Below are 22,544 nucleotides of genomic sequence, written 5' to 3'. Positions count from 1 at the left end.
GTCGGAGGAATTTTATTACACAATGACTTTTATAGGACTTTATTCATTGAAAAGCTACAGTGTTGCCTACGATGTTCCATCATGTCCTTATTAAACACTGTATATGTACCTTTGATGATTTATATTACATCTTTCTATAGTTTAGGAACTAGCTTTCAATTAAAAAAAATATATTTCCTTGTCAACTAATAGCAGCAGCAAAAATAATATGATTACAAACAAAATGAATGCTCTTTGCACAAGCCCTTTAAACCATTCTCATAACACATGGATTTAAATTTAGCATTCTTTTTCATTATGGCAAATTTATTTCCTCCACTGTGGGTACTGTACTCATTGTTTTTTTTTTTTTGTTGCATATAAAAATTTATAAATTTAATCACTTTGACATGCCATTGGAATTTGTTAACCATCGGATCATTTCAAATGAGCTACTGTATTCAATGTTTTATTTGAATTTTTCAAGTGTTTTTATTTTTCAATTTCGCAACAGACAGTACAGTACATCTTAAGTTTGAATTAATAAAAAATTATTTAATTATTATTAATTCAGGAACAATTATATTTTAGAAATAATTTCACCATTAAATTTAAATGATTTTTCTGCTTTGGAATCATGTAAAAAAACTCCTAATCAAGGTTTACAGAAGTGCTTATACAGAAATCAAACGAATGAAACAACTTTGCAAATGAAGAGACTAAAATACTTTTCAACCCGCAATAATTGAATGCATTGATATCTTTTTAAAACTGAGATTTCTGATTCTCAAACATTTTCGATGCACAGAAATAAACCTGTTGCAATTGATTTTCCTGGGTGTCAATCAAACGTGACAACTGACATATCAGAACAGGACTAGCAATACACATTTGTCCCACAGTATGAACGTGCTGTCCCAAAAACAAATGCACATGTTTATGTACGTTTACACTATGGTTTCGTGGGACCGTAAAGAACAATAGGCAGTTTTCGCTGCACGACGTTAACCTTAACGTTAATGGATGACATCATAATTTATTCATCTTGTGTAGCGGAGTACGTTAATTTCAAGATTTTACGTGCTCGACGTACGTTAGTTACAGGATTGCACATGCATATTTAGATTTGTTTACAAAAGGGGTGGAGCTATCGCGCTGCATGTTGGGTACTACCGTTAAAGTTAAGGTTAACATCGTGCGGCGAAAACTACCTATTATCAGAGGGTGGGGCATAACGGTAATATTATATTGTTTTTATTGGGCTGTTCTGGTCCAAATAAACTCGTATTATATTCATTGTTTTATGTTTCTCTACATTTATGTGTTCCAGTATTTCACTATGCTTTTATCAAAGTATTTTGTTTCTATTTTTATTATCATGAAATTTAGCTACCAGTTTTTGACACTTGCAAGCACACTTTAATCCTAAATTTCTAATAACATACATTTTACATGTTCCAAGGAAATTAAGTAAGACCTTTCATGAAATACACGACCAAACGAGCGACAACAGAAAAGCTATTCTTTCTGTCGCAATTAATATTCTCTTCTATCCAGGCGTTTTCTCTATGTTCTGCATATGGCTTTTTTTTCTAGCCTACACTTTGGTCATTTTCCAAGCTGGGATCATCTTCAAACTTAGTCTAAGCAAAGACCATATAAAATAGAAATGCTTAATAAAATATGACATCATTCTACCTATTTTTAATATTTATAAACTGGTAATTAAACATTTACATTAATACATCAGTCATAATTTAAAACATCTCATTATTGCAATACTGTAAGGAAAAGCTCTATACAGTATTATGTTTTACAGACAGACATACTGTAGTACAACAACTCTTTTCTAATCTTAGTAATCCTTTCATCATTATTGTTTTTTATTATGAATTACTTTCAGTACCAATAACATATAATCAAGGTTTACTGAAATTGACAGAAATTGTTGATGGGGAAATAAAACAGACTTTCCAAATGACAGGCTATAAAATGAATTTTCTATCTGCAATAACTGTAATTGTACGTTGTTATAATTTTTAAGTTTTTTGTCTATAACTCCCGATCTCGCAAATCTGAAGTCCAATACCTTGCACGCTTTACCACACACCACTCTTCGATGAATTTGAGCATTTTTTAGGGTCACCATAGATATTGTCGATTTGTGTTTATTATTTTTCGCAGTCTTTCTTACTCTTAAAAGTTAAAAGGCAGCAATATGAATAAGCTAACACATACTTAGCATAGGTACCTGCTCACTATTTTATCTGCTACAGTATTGTGAATCTGAAGTTATAAAATCTTATGCAACATCCAATGATTAATACAAACTTGCAGCCTGAACAAGCATAGATTATGCAGTATTCACTTACACCCTTAACATGTGCACATTTACTTTGCTCTGTCAATCAGCATATTATTATACAGAATTCATTGCATATTATCTGGAAAATCTATGGCCTTTCGATCCCCAAACAAGCGTATTATTATTTCAAGCATGTAATTGGTTGCTCAATCATTCAATACCATTATTTAAAATATTGATGGTTTAATTCCTCCAACATACCATTTACGGTATTCCATGATCTATCAGTGTATGTTGGCGTGATTTGTCAGATGAAGGTTCTCTCAGAAACATCCTGAGAATTGGTTCGCGAGAAGCTTATCCACGTAACTGCATTAAAAGAGAGAAATTATAGAATGACTAATTTTATGTCTCATAGTAAAGCACAGTCCATTTAATTTTTATATTTTTTTTATACTAGGAAACAGGGTCACTTCATGTCCTCTGGAGCCGGTAAACGACAGAGGCCAAGTGGACCAGTACACCAGGGGAACCCCCTACTTGTCTCGAAAGATGTACTGGCTTCTTTAAAATGCAACTGAGTATTTGTCTACACTCAGCCTATGGTTTATACGGTTTATATCCGAGAAGACTTGTTCCACCACCAGAACTAGGAGCGAGCTGGCCGGGAACCTGTGCCTGTATTGTTGGCTATACTTAAGGTGCCCCTGCCTTAACCGCTCAGCTGTTTGACTCGCTGAGTTGAATATTTTATTCTTTGCAAATAAAGTCAGATGTTTTCACAAGAAGATATAAAAAAAAATGGATAATTTATTATGTACTTGTATTTCGTTAGAAAATAATCGTCTCATTCTGTTGCGAATTATCTTCCCTCAGTGTGTCGAATCTCTAAGAAGTTAAGACAGGTGCGTTGCAACATATAGCCATAACATCAATGCAGGTTGTAGCAATACGCTTGCCTATGGTTCCAGTGGTGGGACAAGTCTTCTCAGAAAAAGACCAGAGACTTCATGGCCAGTGAAGAATTTTCCTGTATGAGCTAGTTCACCCTCCAAACTCTTTGATATTTCGGCATAAAGCGCTCTACATAAATCTAATTACATTATATTACCTTGCATTGTAATTCTCCACTCGCCCCTTCAAGATGTTGGGGCCCACGTATTTGCCAATTTCAATTAAACATAAACTCGCTGCACTACTCGTTAAGGCACTATCACATGACTAAATAAATAAAAATAAAATCACAATTAACATTTTTTTCTATTTGCTGCAGAAATTCAGCATCAGTTAATATTTTTTTAAAGATTTTAATGCTCTTTAAAACAATAGGATACAGTAATTTTAAATTTGACGATTGTATTATATTTGCTGTGGACATCAATATATTTTACGTGACAGATATTTGTGTTGGGTCAACAGGTAACACATCAACATACAAACCTACAGCATCAATTTGTACACATAGGACAAGTTCATTCAATACAAATTTTCTGTTATAATAACTTCTGGAATCACAAGACTATTATTTTATAGTTATTCACTTTCTATAACTTACCAATGCATAAAATAAAGGATCTAAAAATTTATCCAAATGAGACTTAAATCTTCTTTTTTCTATATTTTTTGCAATGATTGGTAACTATGGAGAAAAAAAAAACAATATATTTTTTTTTTAATTAAAAAATACAAAGTATATGCTTACTATAAAACTCAATACATCTTACAATAATTTTTTTATATAAAATACATCATATTTGATTATTATAAAAGTAAGCTGAGAATTTGTCCAATTCGTTTTGAGGACCCGGATTCAAGACCCAGGCTAATGCTTATCCCCCTCATAGCCCTTACATGAGAGTTAAGCAGGTTAAGGGTCGTGCTTGTGCCCCTATGTATCATTTTATAGCAATAAATTTACTTTTATGATGATGCCAGCTGGGGTATTTATGCATGGTCGGTCAAGAATGGACAGCCATGAGGTTCGAACTCCCGACCTTGAGGTCTGGAAATCCAAACAGATCACATTGTGCCGATCCACCTTCCCAAACAACAATATGATTGTTTATTATTGTTTAGTTTTGGGAACTAAATTCAAATTTTAAAAAATTATTCTTGTTAACATTTTAAAGGCTAAGGCTAAATAAATGTACTGTTAGTGTTCATTGCCATCTAAAGATATATTGTATTGTAGTATACAACACTTTATTGTGTCTACTTTGAAACAGCACCATCCAGCAGGCTAGCCTCAGCAAATTTCGTTTTTCCAGACACGTATCTTCTTTTGAGTACTTCGACAACCGAAAAACACTGCAGATTTTATGTGCCCCTATTTTTTTTTTTTTTTTTTTTGCCATCTTGTTTTCAAAGACTGGGCCTCTACAACAACAAGGTTGTGCACCAGTCACAAAGCACAGATAAACACTGGTAACATAGAGTGAAATGTCTAGCCTTCAAGATGTCTCCTAGTAGTAGTTGCCAGGTTTTTCGGAAATTTTAATTAAAAATTTTAAGTATAAAAAATTGATGTATATGTAGCAGTATGTACCAAAATGAAAAACAAAATTGAACTTTGAAAAACTTGTTACTTCTTTATTGTATTACTATGTTTATCCTCCTTAAAGTGACAAATTTTATTTCCTGTTGGTTGTACTTATGTAGTGTTGATAAATAAAAATAAATAAAAGAACCTTAAAATCTAAGATATTATTTCTCTAAATTATCAATTATTTAATTAATATTTCTCTAAAATTAGATTTATTACCTGCTTGCATATGGTTTCAAGAAGACACACATGTTGTGTGTAGTTGTGATTCCTGCCACAGTCAGCAACCGATGGCAACATCTCCACGACTGATTCTTCGGTTGATTTTATTGTTGAAAGTTCGGACAACAGATATATACACCTGCAAGATAACATAGAAAGTAAATTCATCAACAGAATGTGTTTGTAAATTGAAACATTTGTAAACTAGATCGGGTGTAAGTTTCCAATACCAAGGCCTAGCTATCTCCTTTCCATTGAGCGCCGATAGCCTGACGGCAGCCAGGCCTAGCACGAAACGACAATGCAACAGTGTGGTCTACCACACTAGAGCCTAGCTGAAACAAGGACTTTTAACTGTTACCAGGATAGGAAGCTGGCTGGTTTAAGCCGTCTAACTTGAATTAGCCTTATGTGTGGTATTGTTATGCTAATGAGCCAGATAAGCACCATCTGCACATGTTCAGAAAAACAAAACTTTCCTTAGAAACACTGCATATCGGCTATGCGTACAGCAGTTAGCTTATCTTACTTTTGTTTGTTACACACCATTGACTTAGGCTGTTTGTCATCACTTCAAGATGTCTACCGATTCGTGGAGAAGGTGTATTAAAATCCAAATATTGGCGTTTGTGAGAAATACATTTTAATTTTATATAGGTAGGTAAGTAGTAAGTATATGAATAATTTTAATGCACTAGTTAGTTGGTAACTTCATTCTAATTTGTTTTGGGTCTTTTTTCTGCATTTTTATAAGCGGTTAGACATGGCCTAGGTCGGGCCTAGGCTAGCCTAATTATATCAATTTAAAATCAAATTTTTTGAAGTGTGTAAGTATGATTGATTTGCATGCCAAGTGAAATTAGTACCCTTATATTGCTTTGTTTTACTGTACCGTAATTCTCGGCTAGTCCTAGCTTACGCCTAGCCGATACGCAGTGTGGCCATGGTGTGGCTAAGGAAAGTTTTGTTTTTCTGAGCATGTGCAGATTGCGCTTATTTGCCTCATTAGCATAACAATACCACACATAAGGCTAATTCAAGAAAGACAGCTTAAACCAGCCAGCTTCCTATCCTGGTAACAGTTATAACTCCTTGGCTGAATTTACCTTCGATAAAAACAAAAAAAAATTATTTTAATTGCTGGCATTCTTCCACTTAACAAAATATTATTTTAACTCTTATTCAAACATCTGTATGTTTATATGGACCTTTCTCTCGTGTTCTTTCTAGTTGTTAGATCGCCCAATAGTGTTATTTACATGCACTTCGCGATCATACTGTATGTTGCATTCACGATGTCAATAAGTTGCTGACCCCAAATGGCAACACTCTCGCTCGTCATCGTAAACATGTGCGCTAAATCCGACAACACTTGCAATGGTAGTTCCTTGTTCTGGTTAGGTTAAATTAACATAGTGATTGTTGTACCAGAAATGGAAGAAAATACTATTAATAAATAAATACAACAAACTTGATTTTCTAAAGAAAAATATAATTTCTAAAGAAAAATATACATTATCACTTTGTAAAATGTGCGAATCAGACTTTTTTGACGGTATTAATTGGTTGATGAAAATGTCATCAGGGGCAAAGACCATTCGTAAAATCGACTATTCGTAAAATCGATGTTCGCAAAATGGAAGTTTTGCTGTACATTCATATGTAAAAATAAGAAACTATGTATCGCAATGTTGCTTTTTAGTATAATTATTATTAAACATATGACAATAGGATTACCCATCACACAGCTCCCATGGTTCAGAGGGTCTCTTAAACTGGTGATCCATGCAACCTCCTTTGCTGCCACGCCCCATCTTTGGTGCTAATGAACCGCAAGAGTACATCTGGATTAAAAGCAAATATTATATAATAGACAATAAATTAAGTTAAATTAACAAACATTTTGTACCTATTAAATTAATAGTAAAATGATGGTGACATTGATGATAACGCTGATAGTTATAATGATGTTTACTTACAATGATGATTTTGATGATAATCATAATGGTGAAAATGATGATCATAATGACGATGATTGTGATAATAATGATGGTAATGATAGTAAGGAGGAGGATGATAGTGGAAATGACAATGATGATTATAATCGTCTTCCTTGTAATAATCTTATTTGTGATTGTTATCGCAATCATTATCTCCATCATTCTTATATGTAAAGCAACATCCTAAAAATAAAAGTCCCGAAGGCGAGTCCAGTGGCTGAGCGGCAGAGGTGTTGCTAACTGCAGCCTTAACATTGGCGTTGGTTTGGGCCGCTCCTCTCCCGGGGTTCGTTTGGTAGAACCAAGTCTTCTTGGGTAAGGACTTTAAATTCAGGTCCAGTGAACCCATCTGGCTGGTGTGCACTTTAAAGAACCCATTTCATCTTTCGGAAGGGGGTTACCAATATGTCATGGATTATTTCAGCCCTGCTGTTGTGGAATGATGTGAACATGTAACTACTATTTGCGCCTCTTTATGGCAACTAAGTAGTCACGGACCACACCCATATGCTAATCAGCACAATGATGCTGCGATTTATGGGTTATTCTCCTACTACATCTACCTCACCTGCTTATTTGAATGAAGTTCCATATCGTTATCTCTCAAACGTTTCACGACCCCAAATGTTGCCGGATCTTTATCTAAGCTGCTATAACGTTCCGATGACTCTGGCTGCTTTTCTAGCCCTGCTATCCCCTCTTTAATCTTGTCAAGTAAAATACATATTGCACCTTCTCCTGGATAATCAAGAACAAAATAGCAATCCATCAGTTATAAATTTTTTTTAATAAATATTAATACTGCCCTCTATAGTTGATTGAGATACTAACCATAAGCTTTGGCAACATTTCCAAGAGCAACTGCAGCACCTTGTCGTACGGACGGAATGTTATCAGCAATGTTCCCAAAGAAGAGGGGATAAAGAGCATCCATTGATGGCCTAGAGGAGAAAATCAATGAATAATGTGGAACAACATGGAACTTTGTCTCTTGTATAAAAATAATATAATAATAAACAAACATTTGTTATATACCAATTTCATAATCAAATAAAAGGAGCGAAAGTAATCATAGAGCACAGATTGAATAAAGTAGTGGAGTAATAAATAGAAACGTAAAGAGACAATGTAGATATGAACGTGAAAACAGAGTAGACTAGATGGATTGAAATAGATGAGTTTTAAAATTTAGTTTAAATTAATTCAAAGAGGGTGAGTTTTTGACAGATAATGGTAAGTCATTTCACAGAAATGAGGCTTTGAGAAAAAGCAAAGGTTCGTTGGACTTATGATTTCAACCTGAAGGTGGGGAATGTGAGAAGACACTTATCTGCTGAGTAGACGGTGGTTGTGGACATAGGTAGTAAGAATATCAGAGAGATAAGAGGGTTGTTGGAATCGAAGAGCCTGAAAAAACACAATAACAGGATTTTAAAAATAATATGTTGCCGAATAGGTAGCCAGTGCAGGTTTTCTAGGATGGGGGTGATGTGGTGCCGCATTTCAACCTGCCAGCATACCCTTGCAGTACAGAAACATGCATTAGCGGAGTTTCGGTCAAGGCAAATGGCAGAAAATAATTGAACCAGCATCTAAACGCTTTCCGGTGTAAGTTTTACCCGGTGAAAATATTTGTAACGTCCGTAAGTGGCAAATTCCTTGCCCGTCAGATAGTTGAAAGAAAGACAGATGGATGAACGGACAAAGAGAAAACAAAAAAATAAATAGGAACATACTTCGATTCCTCTGGGAAACACAAAACGAAATTGCCACATGCAACACAGGCAGCGTCCCTCACTGGCCAGCTCTCATCTTTGAAGCAATCCAGCAGAGCTTTCAGAAGATCTTCCACATGAGGTCTTACAACTTCCTTGTCAATCTAAGTGAATTCAACCAATAAAAAAGAATATTATTTACAAGTTGCAAATTATCATTGAGCCCTTCACGCCCCCCTCATTACCTCCCAATAGACCTTTCCCGAATGTCAATCAAACTTAACACCTGACCAATCAGAACAGCACGAGGAATAAACGCGTGTCTCAGAAACGTATGTGTCTGCGTATGTTTTAACACTGGCCATATTCAACTGGTCGTTCTTCGTTAAACCATGCCTACCTGTGCAGTGGTAAAATCCTATTTAACGAAGATGACCAGTCAAATAGAAAACTGGTAAATACTCGACAAAACAAAATGGCTGCATAGTTACCGCGATAAACGCTGCATAATCAAGGCTGCTTCAGATTGTGGCAGTATGGGCTTTTCGAAAAGAAATATTTTCATCCAGTTTTTTAATTCTGTTAGCTTACAATAATTTTTTTACTTCAATGTGGGTAAAAATTTCTATTTTCTGAAATTTAATCTAAATTATATTAACGCAAACGTTGTTGCTAAACTGACCAATCGGACATATTTTTTTGGTCACATGCATAACTTAACACTGATTAACGAAGTGTATTTTACGAACCAGTCGAATGAAAATAATACTCAACAAAAATTCGCACTCAACGAAATGAACCAGTCGAACAAGCCCACTGTCACTTTGTGAGTCCTTAGCAACAATATCCACGTTCATGAGAATGCAGCCATCACTAATGAGCAAAGTAAACTGATAATTAAAAAACACATAGGAAAGGTGATATACCTTGGAACCAAGCTCAGCGATACACGCACAAGCTGCCTCCCTTACAGCGTGGTTGTCAGCCAAAGTCTGGTTTATGTAGTATATGACCTGCAACAGAATATAATTATGGCAATAATATAAAAATACAAGAAAGTGTAAATGAAAAGAAATTTAATATAATCAAAACAAAATATAAATTCTTAAATTTTCGTATATTTTTAATTTTTAATTACACAGAAAACATCATGAAAGATTTGTTTACCACTTCTTGTATGTATTTCTCCACTAATTGTTTCCCTTCTGAATGAGTCACTTGTCTCCACGTCTCTTGTGAATATATTCTAACACCTTCAGCAACATAATACCTGTCATATTAACAGAAATTTTAGTTAAATTAGGAAAAATGCAGCATAATTTTTCAATAAGTTTTGAAAAAAAAAACAAAAAAAAAACATACTGTTTTGCATAATTTTTCAATAAGTTTTGAAAAAAAAAAAAAAAAAAAAACATACTGTTTTGAAAAAAAAAAAAAACCATACTGGTGCACTACCAAAAATAAACATATATGTGCCCATCAGCCACCCCCACTATAATTTTTGTAAGCCAAAACAATTTACGCTCAAGTAGTTAAAAATGACATCATACCACCTTATTTTTTGCCAGGTAGTGCCCCTAAAAGTTATTACTGCCCTCCCACTTTACCTTCATGCCCCATAAGCCAATCAACCACTTCAATATCCCCTAGGTAGGCCAACAATTTCCTCCATAGGAATTTAAAATCAACAACCTCCGACTAGTCTTTACAAAAATGGCAGCAGCCATATCATGATGGACCAATTGGAAAGTAGAAAATTGTAGGAATGAGTTCGTCCGAGCGCTTGTTAACCTAAAAAAAATGAATTTTCAGAACTTTAATTCCATCAGTATCGTAAATACTCACCTGTTGAGGCACATCCTTGGCAGAAGAGCAGGATAAAATTTCTCTTTGGCAGCTTCGCTGGGTAAATTTAGGAGGAACTTGCGGGTTGCAACAGACGCCGCCAGCCTAACCTGTATCAAAATTTAACAAGCCTGATCAATAGTTCACATGAATTTTCATGAAATAAAAACACTAGTAGCTCTTAAATAGATTAACTTATATTACTTAATACACAAGCTTTTGCCAGCAGTCTATTCTGGCTTCATCAGGTGTAATGAAGTGGTTACATAATAGTTATATTTCAGATTTCGATTCATTATAATATTATACAGCATTTTGTCTTCACAGAAATTTATTTACCACCAGCATCATATGCTACCTTAAAAAACAATTTCCAACAGTAAATTTTATCTAAATTAAATTATTAACTGTTTGAATGAAAACAGGCATGTAAAGATTGTTCAATCTGGCAAGATAAGTAATTGTACAATACAAACATTTTGAGATCTGAAACTTTTTATTCACGAACTTGATTACACCAGAGTGTAAACTAATTAGAGACACGAGAATACGGCGACGTTAAATAAACATCCATAAGTTCAACAACCCTTCAACGCAACGGCAATGGGTTCAATGCATTGGGATTTTCGCGATAAATCTGTCCATTACTGTATATAGTATTGTCGTTCACCAAACAAGTGTAAAGTCATAACGTCAAATTTGTGGCAATATTTATAAATAAAAAGTTTACAAATATTTTGCTGCTCTCATATATAAAAACATGTGCTTGCTAAATTATCAAAATGCCTAAATGTTATTTTATTTCATTCTGGAGAAAAAAAAAAACTCAAGAGGATTTGGATGATAGAAACATTCCAACATTCGACCCAAACCCCCATCCCTTGATCCACCCTTAACCCTTAACTGTTAAGAACTACAAGAACCTTAATATTCCATTAAAACTACACTTGTGTGCTATCAAACCTTAATTTGTTATTTATTAAATAAGTATAAATCTTCAAAATTTATTCAGAAGAGAAATAGTATAAAAATGCTATAATACATTTTAAAAGATTAATACCAGCACAATGTATTTACCTGACTCCAGTTGTCTGCCAGGCCATTAGATAAATGGCTGGTAAACTGTTCTCCAAAATGTACCATTGGGTTGCTATCACTGAGCTCTCCATCCATTTCCATAGACTCCCGATCATCTGAAAAGAAAACCTGAGTAATAATACAAGTCAACAAAAATAAAAAACAATCATGAAGATTCATACGTTGCAGTTTATGAATCAAATAGACAGTTTTAAAACTTCTATGTTACAAATTTTATTTACTCTAGTCTCTAGTAAGTGAATAAAATTTTGTAACTTAATAAAAGTTTTTAAAACTGTCTATTTAAAAATAAATATGATTACCAATTATAATTTGTGTCAATTAAACATAATAAAAGTAATAAAGGTAATGATTATATATACCGCCGCTAGTGCGAGACGTTGGTATATTATTTAATGAATGTATTTTTTAAAGAAGGGTGGAAACAAATAAAAATGTAGTTTTCTCATTCAGCAAATGGTTTTGACAAACACACCTAGGTGGATGAGAAAATACAAATTAATTTTAATATACAAATAAAAAAATGCAAGTATGTGAGGTAAAAATAGAGAAAACTCACTTGAGATCTTATCATATTGTGTAAAGCATGCGATATTGCGATGTAAATCAGATTTAATAATGCTTAAAATTTATTAAACTTGGTTAAAAAATTAAGATTTGCCTCATATTGGATGATCTCATGAAAAAAGCAGGCCTGATTTTTTTTTACATAAAAAAATTATTCTTTTTTTTAAAGTTATATTTTTTATGGCAACAGGTGTGTTAAAATAAAATGGTATTTAAGTATTTTAAAGCATCATTATCGGCTGGCAGCAGGTCCGCAAAACAAGGTATAAAAATGGTGTCACCTATGCACCCCAAGATTGTATCAAAGTGCAGTGAAATAAAAATCTATCATTCATCATTAACCTTTAACATTTTTATTGCACTTATTTTTATTCAAATATTAGAATTTTACAAACAAATAACCAAAAATTTAAATATAATACTGATATATATATTTATTACAAGAAATATCATTTTCATGTAATAAATATAATGCCACTAGTTTAATAATGAGCATCTAATTCAATATCTGTATCAAATAAATAATAAATTATGATAATAGAATAACACAACACAGTTTTTGAAGGTTAACTCAAGATACAGTAATTGAATAAAATTGAGACTGCTGAGTCTACTTAAGTACTCGACTTGAACAATTGCTTTTCATAATGCCAATAGTCTTGCATGAAACTTGCATCAATCTTATTCTTACCACTACGCGTTGCCGTGCAACTGACAAATGCAGCACAGACTTGAAATCCAGTCTCACGCACAAAACGGTTGGTGTGTACCAACGCCTGGAATATTAAGTCTAACAGATTTTGGTCAATCTGTGGTGCAAAACTGATTCCGCATCCCTCGACTACACATTGCAGACATCTAAGAAATTATTAAAACAATATGAATTCATTAGTTTAGATATTGAAATTATTGTATTTTCTCTATAAATTACTGTATTAGTTGTACATTTCAGTACCCTATCATTAATGTAAGTTACTAATCTAATGAGCATTGGTCATGTGATATCCAATGAGCATTTGGTTTATCAATATCCAATGAGCATGTTTTATCAATATTCAATGAGTATTGGATTAACCAATATCCAATGAGCATTGGCTATATCAATATCCAATTCCAAAATGAGAATTGGTGTTATTATATTCATTGAGCACTGGTTTTTATCATTATTCAATGAGCATTAATGCTCATTAACAACATCCAAAAAGCATCGGTTATTACATCAATATCCAATGATCATTGGTTTTATAAATAAAACGAAAGAGCATTGGTGTTATCAATGTCCAATGAGCACTGTTTTTATCAATATCTGATGGGTATTGGGTTTCATAAATATCCAACGATCATTGGTTTTATCAATATTCAATGAACATTAGTGTTATTAATTTTATAAATGAGCATTAATTTCATCAATCCAACAAAATAGGTTTTACAAATATATAATGAGAATTTGTGTTATCAATGTCCAATGAACACTGTTTTTATCAATACAATAATATTAATTTATGTAGCACTTCAAACCAAAAATGCCTCTAAGTGCTTATCATTGGTTTATTGGGATAAAGGTTTGTCAGTGGTTGAGACAATCTATCCAACTTACTTCATCCAAGTTTCTAGATTCTTCCACCCGGCAGTGTCATGAAATATTTGTTCAGCCGATGTCCCTACCAATGAACCTGATCCCTGAAAGTATTCAAGCCAATATAATAAGACATGATTCAAAAAACTGTTTTTAAGCTACATATATACAGTAACCAACACCTTGTAATATATTTGTAATTAAGTTTAATCAATAGAGAGAGGCATAATGCAGTCGGCTGAAATTGGTGATAACCACCATGTGTGCGCTGGACTATGACAACCTTTTATCCCTAGCTCTATTATATCTCAAAAGCTACTCTTCTTGTGAAATACAATTTATAATAAATTTATAGTTTAAGCCTGATACATTTATGTTATCAATAGAATAATATCATTTTAATATTATATTTTTATAAATATATTATATTTTTGCATGTACTTCTAGCTTATTAACCAGTAGGCATGTTCAGATGAGTCAGAAGTAAGCTTTGACGTAGCAGTTCACTTGTCGAAAGCCCTGGGTAGTGCCCGTGAAGAAGCTCGTTGTAATTTATTAGTTACTTCAACATTACTACAAACAATTTACTCCTGAGCAGTCTCAGGAGTAAGTGTGTTACTTCCGCGTACACAAGAAAGATGGAATACGCGCTCAGTGTAGCGCTGTGATTTCAGAGCTCGCGAGCAAATGCGACCTTTATTTTGACCTCAATTATTTTCAAAAGATAAATACCTACAAATGAGTGCCAAAATAACATTTCCTGTGACGTGTAAAGCCTTTGTAGACACGATGTTTTCATAATTGTTTACAATTTCAAAAAAATATGTGCAAAATAACTATAGAGACCCATTTGGAAACAAGCAGAAAAGCTTAAAGGGTTATCCCGAAACTCTCTTATTGTTGTTTAATTCATTTAATTTTGTAATCTGTTTAGTTGTGAGAATTTCGAAATAAATCAAATCAAATCAAAGTAGTGACTATCACTTCCGGAATACAGTATTTGAATACTGTAGTTACTCTAAAGCTTTGAATTAGTTGTCCTAGGTAAATATTGTGTAGACACTCGTCAGAAGTAACATGCACATAAAATTTTATGTTTGTCATAACTTTATTTTAGACAGAAGGTCGTCTGAACATAACCAGTGTGCATTAACAATAGTTTCAAGTTCTCAACCTCTCTATATGTACTTAATTGTGTTACAGTACCACCATTGATTTTATTTTGTTTTGTCGATGTGTTCGCATTATAAATATTGTATAAATCCAAGTCATGTGTTGCCTATTCTTGGTTGATGCTGTGCACCTCACACAATAGAAATACAATGTTTCTTTGGAAATAGTATAGACCGTGGGTCCAATACAACATGATCAAGAGAATGCCGCCAGGTGTAGCACTTATATGCTGCTAATGAGGTATCAAAGAGGCCCAAGCAGAATTTCACTGTAACTTAACTATTAATGTAGAACCAAGTATATACTAAGCCATATTTCCTTAAAAAAAATGCATGAATCCATTATAGGAGGAAGGTAATAATGGCTTTTAAAAGGCTTCTGAAATAACTATAAAAATTAACTGCTTTTCAATAAAGTCACAATGTTTCATATAATCAAGCTGCTAGTTGTAGCATTTGCTAGTATAATCAATACATTAGATATGCATGTGCATCTGCATGTATTAGGTTTGAAATTTTATGGCTTTGTCACTTTGGCCTGAAAAATAACTGTTTGAAATCTTTAATTATTCCCCTGGTTCAGCTTCCCTATAACTTAAATTCTCTTAATGGTTATATTAAAATAAACTCCGCCAAAAAATAGTAGTGCTAAAAGTTGTATAACCTCATTTGACCCTGCAAGTTTCTCTACCAGTGACTGAGTATTTTTCTTTTCATCAAGTCCAGACTCTGTCAGTGGAATTCTCTCCAAGTTGCTCCTGATGCCTTCGGTGATAAGCTCTTTGCACGATACGTATGAATCGACACCAAAACGTTTGCATAAACTTCCAAGAACTTCTCCTGAAAGAATGATTAATAATAGTAATTATTTTATACTTTTCATTCCCATGTGATATCTCTTTGAATTAAATCTGCTTTTTATTCAGATGTTTCTGCTTCTTTTCAAAAAGCAATGAACTAGCTTGTGATACAAGCATTGGTTTGTCAAAAAGTTTTGTATTTAAAACACAAAGAGTCTGTAACAACAACAGTACTTCACATTTTTAAATTTTTTTAAAGAAGTACTGTAATATAAATTCAAATTATAACAAATCCCCAGGGGTATTTTTTTTAGAAAACATATTTTGATTTTTTTTTTAGTTTAGTCTAAATATTTCGGAAACAAGGCTTATAAACGTACTCGCGCGAATAAGCGCCCCGTTTGAATCAGATTTTGAAATACAGTATTTAATAACTAAAAATTAAAATACTGTATGGCCATTTTTAATCTACAAAAATAAACTGACCTCAACACTCTCGTATTTAAGCAAGAAACTCTGCAATGATCCTGCTAATCTGAATTGACAGATGGCCAATCGCTTACTGCCACCGCCACCAACACTACCACTAATATTTCATCTGCTGTTGTGTAAATACCACAAACATTCTTGTCATGAGCCATAAATAGGCGTCCGCCTCAATTTCCACTCTGTTTTCATAAGCGCCACGTTTGAATAAGCGCCCCTCAAAAAGAGCCAAAATAACTTATTCGCGCGAGTACGGTAATTATGTATTTTTACTCTCTATTAGTAATTTCTATACAACAATTTTATACTTAAGATAAACCCTTACAGTATTTGAGGCATGTTGTGGCGAAATGGTAAAGTTGTCCCACAGTCCAGTATTGAGTAAATGAGCTATAAAATATGGGAGCTTAAAAAATTGCTAAAAAATCCAAATTTCTTTTTCAATATAGGTCAACAATTTAATGTCTTAATAATCATGTCTCAAAGTATTAGTTCTGGAAGTGGTTAACAAATTGTTTATTTAACATTATTTTTTATAGTTCATTATATTAAACAATGTATGCGCAAATAACTTTGAAACGCAATTACTCAAAATCCTGTTTATCTTGACTCTACTGTATAAGAGTACTGTACTTTTACTTTCCAATAACTTAGGTTTGAAATGTCCAATTTGAATGAATGACCCCTCATTTTAAAGATCACATACTCAGGTATTTGAAAATACCAATAACTTGAATTTCAATTTTTGCTACAACTTAGCCATTTTGCCACAGCATGCCTCATTTTATGTGCACTTCTTTTTAAGCTCCTTCTTGTTATGTTATGTGCACTTAAAATTATGAATCCAGTTTTTTTGTTTTTTTTTTAGTTTACTGCAGTAGGTATAACAAGGCTTGTATTTATGTCATTAAATATTTCCCCTCTTCATAATAGTAATTTCTAAAGAAAAATATTAGAAGCAGTTATATAGTATTTTATGCGCATTCTGTTTCGTATGAATATTTCATGTCACCTAAGTCTGGCCAACATCACCATGCCAAACTGACTGTCATATTGTTAGTTTTGAACAAATATACCACAAATGAAAAAAAAAAAAATTATGACTTCACAACAATCAAATTATTGTTCAACAAAAAAGGTCAACAATCATGAATACTACTGGTTACCATGGTTGCGATTGCAATGAATAAGATTAATTATGATCTACAACATCAATGAAAAAATAATTTATTCTTCTTGATAATGGTCACAGAATGAAATATATGAACACTGTTGTACAAAATCCAATTTACTTTCCATACCATACAAAAATGGACTTGATATGAGTTTATTGAGAATAATTATTTAAAAATAACTACTAAAGGTAAAAAAAAAGTGAGATATACTAAAAATAAATTTACAGTCTGTCCTAGATCATCCAAAAGGCTTTGTTGGCTTATATCGGTTGGCTGTTCGTAATCTTTACGATAATCTATTTTGCATTAATTCCAGTATTTTATTACACACTGAACTTTACTACTTCTAACATTCAGTGCCTGATGAATGATTTACTATTTGATTTGATTTACAGTAGGCCTATTTGACATAAATGAAAAACATGAAAAAATAGTCACGAATACAATTTAACCAAAAATAAAAAATGTTGATGTCGATGGTTTCTGGAATAACTGTCTACAGTAAATACTAAAGGTAAAAATAATTTAATGACATTTCACATAGATCAATGGCACTGCCAGGTGTGTATCCCCAAATCAAAAAGGGTCTATTTTAGGACAGTCAAAAACGGATTGTACAGGGTATACTGAATATAAAATTCTATATAAAAAATCTCCTATAATAAAACTTACAAGATAATCTTCAATACATTTTCATTTACCTGCAATCTATCAGAACTCCTACAAAGCCCTCAATACAAAATCTGCAATTCAACTGACTCTTCCTCTTGTTTCCAATAGGCATTCTATGCAACCTCATATCCCAGTTGGTCTATTTTCGCACATAGCATTTGGGGCAAACTCCTACTCGAATGATGTAGTAGAGGTTGTTTTTGCACACAGGCCAGATAATGTAAGTAAACTGGGCTAGTTGCATGCAAGTCATTATCCAAGCCCTGAGCGTTGATGTAAAGGTGGTAGTTAGAGGTGCCCACTCATCTGCTTGTCTCAAACGAGTATTTATTAAGCCTACTGTACATACAGTACATTAAGAACAAATTATACTCTGACAAACTTTCACTGAGTTTGATTGCTATGCTAGTCACTGGAAGCAGGGTTCTCGGAACGCCGCCCGCAGTGGCGTGTGCGAAGCACAACTCAGATTCAGAAGTGGAACGTGAAATTTGGATATGGTTTTGTAGTCAGATTTGCGAGAAAAACTTCAGCTACCCATATTTCTCGACTGAGACGTCAGTGGGAGCTGTAATTTGTATGGCAAGGAGATGGTGCTACCCGGAATTCGTATTATGGGAATTTACGCCCACAAACCTTGTAGTTATTAATATTTTGGTTATATAGAAAATTTTTATTTTTTGGTGATGTCACACTTACAATATAGTTAGCATGCATGCGTCATAAGCTAGTACCGGTAAGTGGTAAGGCAAACATTCAAGGTGCGCTTTTTTCATGGACAAACAAACACCACTGGTGGCACACACGGATGCCTTGCCTACAGTACTGTAGCTAGAGCTACAAGAGCCGCATTGTTAGCATTGTACAATACTTAAACAAGGTACTTACGTCTGCAACTGAATTATTCTTAGTTAATTTTTTTTTTTCTTATTTTAATTTATTTCTTTCGAAAGTGTACTTTCTATCACATATAATTGTACTGTCTACTTAGGCCTAGTCTTATTATGGCTCATTGTTTGTATTGCTCATTCAAGTTGTTTTAGAATTATGGGATTCAAGGCTCTAGGCTGATTGTTTTTAATATTACCGTTATTCAAAAATTAATGTTGTCACATTTACGCACTGATATTGTCACAAATTGTAAAAATATACCCCTTTTCAAATTGCTTTTTAAACATGAAGGAATAAAGACACCAAACTGATATTTGGAACTATGATCATCATACATAAATTAATTTATGGTTTAAGTTTTGACGACAAGGGTACTTGCCCACAGGGTCAAAGGTCACCAACAAAATTTGTTTGTATTTTGTCCCAAATGACCTTTTGACCTACGATTATCTCCTAAAATGGTAAGTGAAAAATCCTGAATTTTTTTGTGATGAGACATTTCCAACTATATTAATAATCTGTTGCATAAGTAAAACCCATTTAATAACTCATTTGGTATTTTAGTGGGGTCTAACAATGGTAGAAAATTTACGAGACAAAATAAGTTAGCGTCTTTAAGAACCAATATTTTCGTAACAGGGTTGGGTATACCAAAATCATGTTATATTACAGCCAAAAGTTAGTCTAGATATCAATTTTCAGTTTAATTATCTTTATTCCATTTGAAGATATGGCTAATTGAAAATGTAGCTTTACAAATATGTCATAATTGAGAGCTGAAAGGGGGTATGACTCTAAAATTACAAATGGCCGTAACTTTTAAATGACTTGGAATTGGCAAGTCAAATTTTGGGTTTGTTCAACAGACATGTTGATGCAGATTATATCCGAGTTTCAAGAAAATCTGACACGGTACCCAGCCAAGATTTGTTGAAAATGTTTTGAGTTGTCATGGAATGACCCTTTTATGAGTTTATCCAAAATTTGTTGAGCACAGGGACGTGAAACTAAACATTATTTGGCCAACTGCAAATAAACTCTCAATTAATTCTGTCGACCTATGACATTTAGAGCCAAGTATAATAATAATATCTATATCTGGATGAAAATTCTAATCTGAATTGTAATCTGATACAAACATTGACAAGTTACTATTAATAGAAACAAACTGTAATATGTACATGTGGTAACCAGGCAACAAATACTTAATTATGTAATCAGAGAGCTTTTGGAATATCAGTCAAAAAAAAGCAGGAAGAAACAGCCTACTGTTACCATGCTACAGTCCATTGACTCGATTTACAATATCAGAGTACAGATAACGTTTATGTACAGAAATATTTAATAATACACCCTACATCAAATAATACATTTTAATATTTAACTTTCAAGCGCTTTTTAAAATACCAACAAGGCTGAATGCAATGTAAGCCACGTTGACACGGCAAAAGATCATCATCGTGATGTGTATTTGATATCAGTGTTAACTGGCCGTGTAAATGGTGTTTATTACTGACACTTGTACGATTTTCGTTCCCGCACTGGCACACACTTCGGCGTGCTAATGATTAAAGTTTTTGGGAACGAGCATGAAGAGTATGTGCAGGGTGCAGGGGTGCGTGCCATGTCGTATAGAGAATTTTTAAATGTTCAAAGATTGATCACGCATCAATGGTCGTGCTATATGCGTGAACCATGCATGAACACTGTACGAACTCGGCGCGAACACTGCCGATAGTGCGTGTCAATGAAGAATGCTTTTTATCTTGCTGCCTTTTCTCTTGCTCTTTCAGAAGTCATACATAGTCTTGCAGTTTACCAGATATAAACACTCTTCTCTGCAATATTAGTGTTTCTGGAATTCAGCATGTTGCATCGTCCACCGAAAAACATACGCTACAGTATTATATATATATAGCGTGCTGCCAAGCAGGACAAAGCCTGACCAAAGTTGCCACCACAACTTCACCCATGCATGAAGTCGTCGGAGCAATGCGTGTTCATGCGGGAAGGCAGCAGGAACTATGCGTGTCGTGAGTGACAATGCGATACGTTAGATGTGAACAATGCGCAAACAATACTTAACCTATGCGTAAACAAGTAGTGCCATTACATGTCAACGCATGCCAATGTGGCCCAATTTTGTCCGTGCATTGCACGGACAGTGCATAACCTATGCGTGTACAGTGCGCGAACAGGCCGCAAACACAACTTCACCTCCACCGAAATGGCACGCCTTGTCACAACGCTTTGCGCGCAATGCCGGGACAAAAGTCGTGCAAGTGTTATGTTGGCATAACTCCAAACAACGGATCAGTAGCCATGATTATTTAAGTTAATTCCACATCGCCGTGAAGTAAACTTAGATGATTGTGGCATGCTCTTTAATTTATGCAAAACACTATTGTTTGACCTGTGTGATCATCACAGAATTATTATAGTTACAGAAATGTTTCGAAATAAAGAGTACAGTAGTAGTTAAAAACTTGTTTCTATCAATTAACTGTGCACTTTTTTGTCCAATGGTTTCAAAACAAGCAGCAGTTGTGTCTATGCGCCCTCCGGGCAAAGACACTATGTTGTCGTCAGGCAGTTAAAGATGGCTGATGAAACCTTGGTAAATCCGGTGGAGGTGCATGATGGGTCATATGTCAACTTTAATACCTTATTACCGTACAAAAGTCATAAAAAAGGTCGCTAACGTCAATCGTGACGTCAATCGTGACGTCATCACTGTAACTACCAGTGTTATTTGCCTATCTTCCACAGTCCACAACAGCATACGCATAGAATGATTGTAAAATAATACGCACACAGTATACTGACCATATCACTATACTGTACCAACCGATGACTGCTACAACAGTTGGTTATCACAAAACTAGCATTAAAAGACGGTGATTGACTAATAAAGCAATTAGCAGAGCATCGTACTGTACACTAGCGGAAAATTATTATACTTAAATTAGATTTAATGCATTCAAAATTTTCCTCTGGCCTTGCAGGACCTCAGGAAATTCTTTGAAGCATTAAATCTAACCTCCGTATAATAATTTTCCTATGGTGTACTATGCGGAGCTCTATTTGATTAGAAAGCATTGTCCAATTAATGTGCCGTAGGCTAAAAGCATCTTTTTCCAGCAATTTTGTTTATGATAATGTATCTCAGACCAATATCATAAACTTAAGCAAAGTACTACGAGAACATTTAATCTTTGATTTACCTTGACATCAAGAGTTTGGAGTCTATCGGTTGAATTTTTTCAAATCACTGTCTACTGTATGTGAGGAACTTCAAACAGGTGTTTGACATGTTTCTCTAACCTATTTTTAAACTGGTCAATGCCATTTTTAAATTTGATTTCGCAACAGCATTTGTTATTGATGTCACATTGTTGGGTATTAAAATAGTGAAAAATATCATTGGTATAAACATTAGTAGTAATTTCTGTTATCTAAATTCACAAAATAAAATGTTAATAAAATAAACAAATGAACA

The 22,544-nt window shown here is 33.8% G+C and overlaps 1 protein-coding gene across 1 annotated transcript in view; it reads right to left on the bottom strand.

The window, feature by feature from the left end:
- Nucleotides 1-339: 339 nt before the first annotated feature.
- Nucleotides 340-22,544, bottom strand: part of LOC117114802 — a 27,352-nt gene continuing 5,147 nt past the window's right edge. The window contains exons 2-16 of the mRNA XM_033258491.1: nt 15,686-15,861; nt 13,871-13,953; nt 12,965-13,131; nt 11,686-11,801; nt 10,609-10,718; nt 9,931-10,033; nt 9,690-9,776; nt 8,785-8,927; nt 7,880-7,989; nt 7,617-7,786; nt 6,786-6,892; nt 5,046-5,187; nt 3,840-3,923; nt 3,396-3,505; nt 340-2,653 (exon numbers count right to left, since the gene is read on the bottom strand). Of these exons, the coding sequence (XP_033114382.1) occupies nt 2,608-2,653; nt 3,396-3,505; nt 3,840-3,923; nt 5,046-5,187; nt 6,786-6,892; nt 7,617-7,786; nt 7,880-7,989; nt 8,785-8,927; nt 9,690-9,776; nt 9,931-10,033; nt 10,609-10,718; nt 11,686-11,801; nt 12,965-13,131; nt 13,871-13,953; nt 15,686-15,861 (1,754 nt within the window). The 3' untranslated portion in view covers nt 340-2,607. The remainder of the gene's footprint in view (nt 2,654-3,395; nt 3,506-3,839; nt 3,924-5,045; nt 5,188-6,785; nt 6,893-7,616; nt 7,787-7,879; nt 7,990-8,784; nt 8,928-9,689; nt 9,777-9,930; nt 10,034-10,608; nt 10,719-11,685; nt 11,802-12,964; nt 13,132-13,870; nt 13,954-15,685; nt 15,862-22,544) is intronic.

Source organism: Anneissia japonica, unplaced genomic scaffold, assembly GCF_011630105.1.
Source record: "Anneissia japonica isolate Jap-2015-1 unplaced genomic scaffold, ASM1163010v1 scaffold251325_len469956_cov165, whole genome shotgun sequence".
Lineage (NCBI taxonomy): Eukaryota > Metazoa > Echinodermata > Crinoidea > Comatulida > Comatulidae > Anneissia > Anneissia japonica.
The sequence above is the reverse complement of the archived record's forward strand: the minus strand, read 5'-3'. Positions and strand labels throughout refer to the sequence as shown.